Here is an 11,845-nt window from a genome sequence, read left to right as displayed (position 1 = left end):
TTACATCCTCCTCCTTTTCTCTCAAGCTCGCTTTCATGATCTCCTGCTCAAAATCCTCCTTAACCTGCAAGTATTCTACCAGGGTCACAGAAGAGTTCCTTTGACTGTCCAACTGCTGCTCCTTCTCACAGCACCTTTGCTTGTCTTCAGCTCCTCTTTTAAGTTCTCAATGGTGCTATTGAGTTTTTTCACACCTCCACCTTTTCCATTGGGACATGCTGCTTCTGCATTATAGTTATGGTGAGGATCTCTCGGCAGTCTCTTTGGTCTTTTCCTCTACTAGCTTCTCTTTCTCATTTTTCATTTCAGTGTATTTTTGTGACAGACCTTTCGACGGTTTAGCTCTTCAGTTTTTCTGCCTAATACTCTTCCAGTTTCCCAGGCATTCTCCATCAGAGCATGTGTGTCCTTTAACTCTTTGTGAAGAATAACAATCTTATTCTTGAGCCTGATGTTTTCCTGTTCATTTTCTTAGCCTCTTATTCTCTGGTATGGCACTTCTGTGTCTGCTCCACTAATTGCTTTTTTACTTCTCTGATGCTTTGAATTTCCACTCACACTTTCCAAAGCTTGTAATTGGCATGGACTTCAGCCTCAAACATTCTTGTATCATGTCTAGCTCCTTTTTCTGGGCCTTGATTTCTGCATGCAGCATTAGAATCTCCTCTTGGCTTTGCTTGTAGTCAGCAAGGATGGTAGCATTGGCATCCTGTGCCTCCTTCAGCCTCTGACCTGTAGCCCCCAGCCTTGCCTCGTGCTCACCTAGGCTGATGCACTTGGATTTCATTTGATTCTGAGTGTTTTCCAGGTTCATTCTGAGCATTTTGTTCTCATCTTTGATTCTTACAAGTTCCTGATTTATGTCTCCAAATGTTTTCTTCACATCCTATAATTCTTAGTTTTCTCCAGTGGGCTGTTCAATGCACTTTTAACCTCTTTGTGAGTTTTTACTGTTTCCAGATGGCTAACGTGCTTACTTAACCTATCATTTTCCATCTTTCTCCTCCTCGGACCTTCCTTTTTCCAATGTCCATTTTGCTTGCAATAAGCACACTGGTCAAATCTTAGAGGCTCCCTACTTGCATGTGCAAATGAATTGTACTGTCTTTGCCAAGGGTTTCTTGATCCCTGTTCTGGTGCTGCTACCAAAACTTGAAACTCCTTCTTTGACTGTTTTTCTTCCAGGGAGTATCTGTTATCAAACACCTGCTGAGCAACCACAGATAACACTTTTCCCTCAAAACCTTCTAACTTTTGAAGCTTTCTTCTAATATCTGGGGCTGACTGGGTGACAATGATCATAGTTAGGGCTCCTCGATTCTCTAGGGCCTCAGGATCTATAGGCATATAGGTCCTATAGGCCTCCAAGAGACATTCTAGAAAAACAGCAGGAGACTCACTGGGGAGCTGCTACACAGTCTCACCTTAGATAAATTAGTTGGTTTCCTAGCCCGTATCCCTGCTAACAGAGTCTGGCAATAATTGGTAAATGCCTCCTTACCTCGATCGCTGTTGTAATCCCAGCTTGGGTGAGTCAGGGGAAAGACTCACTCTAAACAGACTGGGTCATCAGTGGGTAAACCATCTGGTCCACACCCATCTTTAAGGCACTATAACAGATTTGCTCCTTTCCTCCCAAGTGAAAAGCACCTGTAAAAGTTGCTGACAATCATCCCAGGTGAGCTGGTGTGTAAAAAATACTGTCTCTAATAAGGAGGTGAGCCCTGGGGTTTTTCAGAAAAGGATGGATTTTGCTGTTTCCATTTATACGTCACTAGTTGTAAAGGGAACATACACTAGAAAGGGGGCTTGCCTACCATCTCCCCCATGCACCTGTCTCAAGGGTAATAAGGGGACTGCACCACCTTCTGCCACCTCAGACTGGTACAAGGAACCACATCTGGTATAGGGGGGACTTAACATCGGAGGTGCTGATGGCACAAAATAAGAGGGAGAGTACACCAGTGGGTCTTCCTCTGTGGGATCCGCTGACACTGGGGGAGAAGATTTTTCCATTACGAGAGCTTTAGGACATTGTTCTACTATCCTAGAAAAAAGAAGTAAGCAAAGGTGTGTACAAGACACAGAATTATCAGCAAATACACACAGACAAATAGCCACAGACTCTTAACCCACAAGTCCCACACCTCTCAAAGATGACCCCTCAAGGAGGTCCCAGATGGCTCAAGGAAGCCCCAGATGACTGAAGCAGGTCCCAGATGTCCCCTCAAGGACAGCCCCAGAAACAGGCTGGCAAGCTTGCCCAGACTCACTACTAGAGGATTCCCTAATGACTCTTGTCAACGTTGGTCCATCCACCCAAAGGAGGCTCTCACCCCTGAGGGCTGAGATGCTCACCTACAAGGGAGATTCCCAGGGGCCAAGGGCTGATGCTGTCCAGATGGATTATCTCACTGGGCCTCCAAAACTTATGACCTCTGAAGAGCAAGACAATCCATCAAGAAACAGCTGAAGATAACAAATTTATTTACACTATTTACACCAGAAAGGGGTACTGTGACTAACTTGTCCTGGGCTAGGTACCCAGAATCAGGATCAGCCTCAACCACTTTAGAGGTCTGGGGTTAGAGGTTTGCAGACTGACTAATTGGTGGTTTGCAGACCAACTAATAAAGATCTGGGGGTCAAGGCTGCCTATTGGAGGCTTGAAGGTTTGTGGTTGAGGCTGCTCCTGGTTCTGGGTATCTAGCCCAGGACAAGATAGTTGCAGGACCCTTTTCTGGTGTGAATAGTGTAAATAAATGTTATCTTTAACTGTGCCTCGGTGGATTGTCTCACTCTTCAGAGGTCTTACATCCACCAAACCTCCAAGCCTCCAATGGGCAGCCTGACCTTCATTACTTGGTCTGCAAACCTCCAGAGCTCCAAACCTCCAAAGAGGAAGGCTTTTCCCTTTCTTCCCTTCCTCCTCCTCTGCAGGCCTCTCCACTCTGCACAGGCCTGCCCTGCTCTGCTCCGGGAGGAGCATCTCCACAGGCCTCTCTAGAGGAAGGTCCCAAATGGCCTCTTGAGGCTTGCCCTGTCCTCCACGGGCCTGCCCTGCTCTGCTCCAGCAGGCTTCCCCTCCTGCCATCTTTCCCTCCACTCCTAACTACTCTGTTGGTCGCTGACCCTCCTGCTCAGGACTAACGGTTTTCCAACTGCCATTCATGTTCCTCCCCCAAGCTGCCCCTGTCCAATCCCCAGCATGTGGGGCTCAACGCCCCACCCCCTCTAGTAGCACGCCCCACCCCTGCTGGCAGCATGCCCCGCCCCTCCAGGGGCACGCCCCGTGGGGCAGTGACGACCCCTTCCAGTGGCCCAGTTTGTGGCGCCCTGAGGCTTGCCTCTTGATGCCCTGTCCCTTTTAGTGGGCCGGGCCATGAGGCCACGCTGATTATCAGGGCCCCACTGATTACCGGGGCCCCACTGGTTATTACAGAATCCTGTGCACTATTGGGGTTGGCTTTGAACCTCGGTCCTCAGATCTCAGCCTCCTGAGAAGCTAGGATTACAGGGGTGAGCCACCAGTGCCCAGCCAACTCTGTATGTGACCAATGTCCAATTTGTAGCTCTGTCCACAAAACCTACCCTATGTTTAAAATGCCCCAATACCCCGGTAAGAGTTGGGTGGGTCTTGTGAGCAGAGCTACAAATTGGACAGTGGCCCTGGTCTTGTTGCCTTAGCAACCAGGAAAACCCTATGCTTGCTGCATACCTGTCTTTTCTATACCCTGAAGACAGCTGAAAATAGGTTGAAATGCTGTCTTCCCCTAGTGCACCTGTGCCATATAATAAACTCCATCCTCTGCCCTTGTCTCTTTATTTGACATGTAGGAGCAAGAGGCTGGACCTGAAATGTAGAACTTCTGGAGTTGATGCCTGGTGCCAAAAACTGCTTACACTTGGACCATTTCCAAATCCTATATCCTGGGCTTTACTAGGGATTTTCAGTGTGGGCCAAAGAAAATATTAAAAAGGTATACTAGAGGTTGTCTTGGCCAGTGTTTCTTAGCGTGTGGTTTTGGGACCAACAGTATTGGCATCAGGAACCTGGCAGCAATGAAAATTCTAAGAACCTTCTATTTTACCTCTGAATCAGAAACTCTGAGGATGGTGTCTAGGAATTATTGTCTTAACAAACCTTATAGGTGATGTATACATGAGGAGTTTCAAAACCAGAGCACTAACAGTTTTCAAAGTCCATTACACGTTAAAATCATCTGAAAAGTCTTAAGAAAATATGAATGACTCCAACCCCACTTTGAAGATTGTGAGGAAATTGATCTGCAGTGAGGCCCAGCAACTTGTCTAACTAATGAAGAATCTAGGAGCTGAGAAGATAAAATAACTTTTCAAGGTCACATACCTAGTGAGTCAGACTGTCCTAGAAGTGTTTGTTCTAGCAGACTGTTTTGAACGTTTATTGTCAGGGACCCCTTTCATTTAGGCCTTCTGGTTCTGCCAAAGTTGTTGTGTCAGTTTTCTATTTCCACACACATATAGAACGCACACCTTTTTAATGCCACCAACAAAATGCACTGAAAATTTTGCATTCTTAACAAATTTTACTGAATAGTATCAAGTCACAATCTGGAGATTATAATCAAACACTTTCCAATTAAACACCTAGGCACTATTGGAAGTTGTCTGTGCCATTTTCAGCATGCGAATCCCAAACTGGTTGTGCCTTTACTTTGACTTTTCCGAATACGTCAACAAGCATCTTAGCTGTGAACAAATGTCCAGTAATGTGTCTGTATCATGTAGATCTCTTGGGATAGACAACACCTGGATACACATAAATAAGAAGCAGAATTGAACCCAGAAGCATAATTGAAGCAGAACTGAACCCAGCTAAAGCCTGGGTTCACCAATCAGCAGGTGCTGGCGACAGTAGTGCCAGTAATGCTATAGCAAACTTCTGAATTCTTCACCCAAATTGTTTTATCTTATCATTGTTCATTTGGTTTGCTTTTAGATGGTTGAAGGCTGAAGGCCCCTTTCCAAATAAAAAACAAAAGTTTTGATGTTGTAGTCTTCTTTTTTCCAGGACAACAGACTAAAGCTATTCATCCCAAAAGAAAATTATAAGGAAAATGGTTGAAGCTGGTCCAGGTCCAGTTGGCTCAAGTTGATTCAAATTGTTTCCAGGGTGGGTTCTTGGGTCCAGAATCTTTAGGAATAAACCTGGAAATGGAACCGGAAATATATAGGAAAGGGTTTATGAGATCATCTACTTGAACTCAATTGGAGATATAGCTTCAACCAGGAGCAATTTACCACATATGTTCTGGCAGCCTTCCTCAAACAAAGGGAAAGAAGCAGTGAATAAAAGAATTCCCACCAAAAGTTATCACTCAGATTCTTTATGCAAACAATGGATGCAAATGTTCAGAGAATGTTCGATCCTGACTGGTCTGTATCATATTCTTTATGTAAAAAAAGAAAAATAAAGTGGATCCTTAATTCCACAATTGCAGTGTCTGTCTGGATCAGTTATTGTTTGAGTTCATTTGTATGCAGTTAACTTCAGCTTTTGCCTCCTAGATTGAGAAAGTTTTTTCCAGAGGCTGACCCTGGATTTTATGTGAGGAAAATGTGTTTATAGCTGCTGAATTTTTAACACTGAGACTAAATGTGAGTGCTGGTTGCCATTTATGGCTTTGTTGTGAGAGATCGAAACAATGCATAGGAGTTGTATTAAGTTAGAAATGAGCTGTTCTTTAGAAGTCAGGGTTCAGAAAAGTAGTGTGCCTCAGAGCCTTCTCATAACATTCTAGGGCCTTGTTCATGTCCCCTTGCAATTTGTGGACGAGTCCAAGGAGGCTGAGGCTTTCCACAATCTGTATGTTGTGGTGAAGATGTTTTTCAGCCAGTTGCTTCAAAGCCTTGAGGAGCTTTCCCCTGGCATAGGAAATTTCCTTGATTTTTAGTCCTTTTAAATAATGAGTGATGGCTTTATCTTCAGAATTCTGGTGCAATTGTTGGAAGTTGCCATAGCGAAGATGAATCTCTTGCTGCTTGTCTTCAGCACAGTTGTTCATGTTTAATGCTCTTTGAAAATTGTCTTCTGCCTCTCTGTATTGACCTATTTCTGCATGCATTTCAGCCAAGTCAACATAGGCCAACTCATACGTAGGCTTCAGTGCTAATGTCCTTTGAAACTTATGTATAGCCAGCTGAACTAAGCTATTTATATTTTCTCTATTTTGCCCTCTAGGCCCTCTGCTTGTTTGATTCTTTATTTGGAACACTTGTGACCTGTAGCAGAGCCCTATCTGATGGTGTAGGAAGGCAGAGGAAGGAGTTTCCTGCAAGGCCCTTTGAAGGAGCTCAAGAGCTCTCTCCACACAGCCTTTCCTTCTGTAAAATTTGGCTGCATATCGAAGGATGTACATCAGGGAGGTTGTGCTGCCAAGAGCTTCTTCAATGTACATTTCTCCTTCATCTTCTTGGTTTACATCCTGGAGCTTCAGGGCAAGGAGGACCTTAATGTAAGTATCTGCTGGATTGAGCCTAACTGCCTGCCTTAGGGGGTTTAGAGAAATAACATTGTTGGGATCAGAATCCAGGCGATAGAGAGTGATGGCATATCCAGTGCTGAACTCAGGGTTTTCAGGCTCCACTTGCAGAGCTTTTTCAAAGCAAGCCCTGGCCCGCACATAGTTCTGTCTTCCGCACTTGAGCAAGGCCCAGCCTTCTGCACAGTCCATCTCAGGACACTCCATGCTATAGCAAAACCGGCTTGCAAACTTCTGGCAAGTGTCCTCCACCTTGTCAAGGTAAGTCTGGGCTTCTTCTAGCCTGCCCATGTGGTAATACAGCCAGGCATAGTTGCCCCAGGTCACCAGGCTGCCTATGTCTGACAGGTCAGCATGCTCTCTGTGGATCAGATCCTCGGCTTCATTCAAGCTCTGCAGGGCGTCCTCATCCTGGCCTTGCAAGTGTTTCACGTAGGCCAGGAGGTTGTATATTCCCACGTTGTATTTGGTGTCTAGGAACTCAATCTCTTCCCAGATTCTGTTCTCTAAGTCAGGTACTGCGGAGTCTTCAACCACCAGCTCCCATGTGAAGTGACATCTCAGCTGATTGCAATTTTCTTCTATCATAGTTCTGTGATGTTCCTGACTGCAAAAATTGACCACAGTTATTTCTTCTTTTTTACGTTATATGTACTAGAAATCAGTCCAGCACTTTAAACCACTAAATACACCCCCCTGCAGTATCCTTGTCTCCCAATATTTGTTCTCTTTCTGCCTTTGATATTCTTATCATATGAAACAAAGCAGGTTGACATAAAAACCTTGAAGAAATGCTATGCTTCCAATGGTGTTGGTTGTCTTACGTCTAATATTTAGCTGAAAAAATTCCATTAATATCAATGTAATCTTAGCTCCATCTTTTTCACTGGAAAACATTTTCTACTCCTGCTTCCTTCCAAGACCAGTATACCAATAATGCTTAAAGAAGAAGTAGAAAATCAGAATTAACCATCGAGCAAGGTCCTTACTCTTCTTTCTCATGCATCCAACAAGTAAAAATGGTTTTCTTTCTCCACTCCCAGGACCTGCATCTGCAAAGGATGACATCTTTAACTGAGACTGTTCTTGCTTTCAGGCAGCCTGCTTTGTAGGGTGTTTGGGTGAGGAAAGAAGGAAACCAACTGTGACCTGGAAATATTACCCAATACAATCTAGTGTGTGTGTGTGTATGTGTGTGCGTGTGTGTGTGTGTGTGTGCGTGTGTGCGTGTGTGTGTGTGTGCGCGTGTGTGTGTGTGTGTTGGGATGAGGAGGGGTGAGATCAGAAGTAAAATTATTGTACCTAAAAATTGCTAACCCAAAGAGTCACCAGTTCTACAAGATATGTCATTGGGAAGAGCTTTTGACTCAAATGCTTCTCTTCTGCTCACTGTAGTCCAAGTATGATGAGGACAGTGCTGTCCAAAGAAAATCATTTGCACAGACAGCCATTATTCTAGAGCTGCTAAAATATTGGGAGACATACCTGTCTAAACCTTATAGATATGTCTCTCCCAATCTTAGGAACCTCAGCTTCTGACCCAGCCAGCACATTTGTGAGATGTAAAAAAAAAAAATCCTTCTTTCACATGTCTAATCAAGATCATTGCTAAGTGGAAAGTGTACTAAATGTCTACCCTAATGGAGGGTAGACTTCAACAACTTTACAGGAATTCCCTTCCCACCTTGGTAGAAGAGAATTATTCTTTCCCATAGATAATTGTTTATCAACATTTATCTTCTTTTTGGCTTGGGTCCTAAGAAAAGTGTGGGATAGATTGCCATGCAGAAATCCACATACTAAAATAGCAATATTGAAGACTGATATTCCTCCTTCGGCTGTTAGTGGAAGGTAAATTATTAGAATTATGAGTATTACAATCCCATATGCAAAAGGGTACTTGTTACAGGTCCTCAGATATTTCCTTGGATCCCCTCCCCTCAGTGGTTGTGCTCAGTGAGCATGCATGGAGGGAGGAGCTCATTCTCTCTCTCCCCACCTCTCTCTTTCTCTATCTCTGTCTCTCTGTCTGTCTCTGTCTCTGTCTCTGTATCTCTCTGTCTCGCTGTCTCTCTCTCTGTCTCTCTGTCTCTATGTCTCTCTCTCTCTCTCCTGCACCAATAGGACCAAAACTATTTTGACATGGGCTTCCTTTAATCTGCTTTAGGTCAGGGGCTCCAGTGGGGGGAGAGGTTGTAGAAACCTGTACGATTTATTATGTCTTAGTATTTTTTTTCTCTTACTAGCCAGTGTGTTAACTTGTAGATCCAGCTATACATCAGATCTAAAATATAATTTAATATATTTAAACCACCCAAAAATAAACCATGAAATAAATAATAACCCAATTAATAAATGGGCTAAAAACTTAGAGATACTTCTCAGAAGAAGTAAGAATGGCCAATAGACACATGAAGAAATATTCAATATCTCTGGCCAGAAAAGAAATGCAAATCAAAACTACATTGAGATTCCACCTTACCCCAGCTAGAATGGCTATTATCAAGAAAACTAATAACAGATGTTGGTGGAGATGTGGCTAAAAGGGGACTCAACTACCCTGTTGGTGGGAATGTAGACTTGTTCAGCCACTCTAGAAAGCAATATGGAGGTTCCTCAAAAGACTAAACATAAAGCTTCCCTATGACCCAGAAATCCTACTCTGGGGCATTTATCCAAGAGACCACAAACAAGGTCACATTGAAACTACCTACACAACCATGTCTATTGCAGCATTGTTTACCATAACTAAGATATGGAATAAACCCAGATGCTCCTCAGTGGATGAATGGATCAAGAAATGTGGTATTTGTAAAAGGCAAAAGATTTATGCAATCTGAAGAGAAACCAGAGTATAGAAATGTGGTATTTGTACACAATGGAATTCTATGATTCCATCAGAAAGAATGGCATTGCCTCATTTTTAAGGAAATGGAAATACTTTGGAAAAAATCATATTAAATAAAGAAAGCCAGACTCAAAGAAATATACGCTCATGGATTCCTTCATTTGTCATGGTGAATTCTTTTGCAGTCGCTGGCTTGCAATTCTTCTCAAAATAGTACAGACATTGGTTAGTAAATGCATCTTTGTGGAAGAGTCCCTTTTACACTTTTTCTTTTCTATGAACTGCCACATCAGATTGGGTCAGAGAGCAAGCCAGATTATTTTTTTGTCAGTCGTGGGGCTTGAACTCTGAGCCTGGGTGCTGCCCCTCAACTCTTTCAGTTCAAGGCGAGTGCTCTACCACTTGAGCTACAGCACCACTTCTAGTTTTCTAGTGGTTTATTGGAGATAAGAGTCTCCCGGTATTTCCTGCCCAAGCTGGCTTTGAATTCTGATCCTCAGATCTCATCCTCCTGTGTAGCTAGGATTACAGGTGTGAGCAACCAGCCCCCAACTCCAGAATGTTTCTGAACAGAAAATATTTTCTTCAGTTTAATCATTGGAAACAAACCAGGCAAAAGATATTTATTTTGTAAAACAAGCATATTTCAAACTCAATGTTCAAATGACTAGCCTCATGCTCTTTCAGATGTTAGCATAAAGCTAACTTAGGAGGCCAGGTCTGGCCAGCGCCATATTGACCACATGGTGGATAGTAGGGTCTGGCATCTTGCCTTCATGCTGGGGGAAGGACCTCCCCCCCCCATTATCTGTCTCCCAGGTAATGGGCATGCCCAGACCCCTGGAGGCAGGGACAGGCACTTGGCTGATAGGTTACTGAATCTGTCAGTCCAGTGTCTGAGACTGGGAATTTCCTGAGGATCTGCCCCCTGTGAGGACCTGTTTAGGCCTGAACCAGCCTAGCTGCCAGGACTCCATGGCACGTGTGTCTCTGTGATCGTGCCCTGTGTCCTGTGTCCTGGCTCCTTTCCAGTCATCATGACATCCCAAATCAGCTCTCCATTGGAGCTGAATTGGCTTGTTGGTATTGTTATTTCTTTTCTCTTTAGCCTGTTTCCTAGCTGTGTTATGTGTATTTTTGTGCTGCCTGCCTTCGTAACAACTGGTAGCCTGCAGCCTGTTAACTGTATAATAAAGACTCCAATATTCTATGTTTTAAAATGTGGCTTCTGGGATGATTTACCTTACAACATATGACACCCAACAAGGGGCCCCAGTGCCAAGTAGGGCATTTGGGATTACTTGAAACCACTGGTAGATGGCCTCAGTGGGCCGGCTACCATTGGATGGAAACCACTACAGGGGAGGCCCTGAAGGATTGACCCCCACTCTATTGTCCCAGGCCCATACAGGCACCAGGCAAAATCCCAGGTATGTGTAAACTTGTTTGAAGTGCAGGCAGGGCAATCCACCTAAGCCCAGCTGTAAACACCCCATTGTGGGCCTAACTGAAAGGCCCCCACCTTCCTTGACCTAGTGGCTTTTTCATTAACCTCTGCCTCCTTGCTTGGACCTCCTATAAAAACCCAGCTTCTGTCCCAACTCTCTGGCACAACCTCCAAACCCTCAGGAAGGCCTGTGCCCCTCGCTGTTCCTCAATAAACAGTCCTTGCCTATTGATGATAGAGACTGGTCTATTCCTTTTCCGGTCTCCTCCATTTTCCTAACAGGCCCACCCCCTGGAAAGTTCCAGGGCCCTGTGGTCTTTCTGCCACTCTGACAGCCAGCTCCTCAATGCCAGACTTGCCATCAAAACATCTTAGGAAGCTTCCAGAAGTAAGTCTCTGTGTCTCTGTTCTGTATTCTGTCCTATATTATGTTTATGTTTTTTCTGAAACCTGGGAGCTGCTCCATCTGGAAATTAAAGAGGACAGGGGAGTAGATGTGCTGGGTACCCCACCCTTCTTCCTCTCAATTGACAAATCTGAGAGGTTCTGGTGGCACTGAGTGGGAGAGGCTCACTTGGCAGACTATTGTACTGTGGAGAGTCTTGCAGTTTCTGTGGCTGTCATACAATAGGGATTTCTGGGTATGGTTGTGTTGGGGGGCGTCCCCCTGATGGTGGGAGAGGCCCCAGCTCAGCTGGGTTTTTTTGTGTTTGTCTTGGTCTTGTGTCTCTTCTTCTTGTGTTTGGTCTTGTGTTTTATGGAGGAAATGGAAGCCTGCTATGTGCTGTACCCCCTTCTGCAAGAAGGCAGTTGGGAGTTTGCAGGCAGATGAGGGTCTGGTTCAAACAATGAGCTAATCTTAGCAGTTTAAAAATTAAGTGCTCTTGGGGCTGGGAAGGTTGCTCAGTGGTAGAGCGCTTGCCTTCCATACATGAGGCCCTGGGTTCGATTCCTCAGCACCACATAAGCAAAAAGAAAAAAGCTGGAAGTGGCGCTGTGGCTCAAGTGGTAGAGCACTAGCCTTGA

The 11,845-nt window shown here is 44.5% G+C and overlaps 1 protein-coding gene across 2 annotated transcripts in view; it reads right to left on the bottom strand.

Moving 5' to 3' along the window:
* Positions 1–5,032: 5,032 nt before the first annotated feature.
* The window catches only part of Ifit1b (interferon-induced protein with tetratricopeptide repeats 1B), a 13,695-nt gene continuing 6,882 nt past the window's right edge, over positions 5,033–11,845 (bottom strand). The window contains exons 1-2 of one of the 2 annotated variants that reach the window (XM_013017036.1): positions 7,514–7,563; positions 5,033–7,131 (exon numbers count right to left, since the gene is read on the bottom strand). In XM_013017036.1, the coding sequence (XP_012872490.1) occupies positions 5,727–7,131; positions 7,514–7,530 (1,422 nt within the window). In that variant the 5' untranslated portion in view covers positions 7,531–7,563 and the 3' untranslated portion in view covers positions 5,033–5,726. Of the gene's footprint in view, positions 7,132–7,513; positions 7,564–11,845 lie in introns of those variants that run through there. The other variant, XM_013017037.1, reaches the window with a different exon arrangement.

Source organism: Dipodomys ordii, unplaced genomic scaffold (assembly GCF_000151885.1).
Source record: "Dipodomys ordii isolate 6190 unplaced genomic scaffold, Dord_2.0 Scaffold34, whole genome shotgun sequence".
Taxonomy (NCBI): Eukaryota; Metazoa; Chordata; class Mammalia; order Rodentia; family Heteromyidae; genus Dipodomys; species Dipodomys ordii.
Note: the sequence above shows the minus strand (reverse complement) of the source record. Positions and strands in the feature narration are given on the sequence as shown.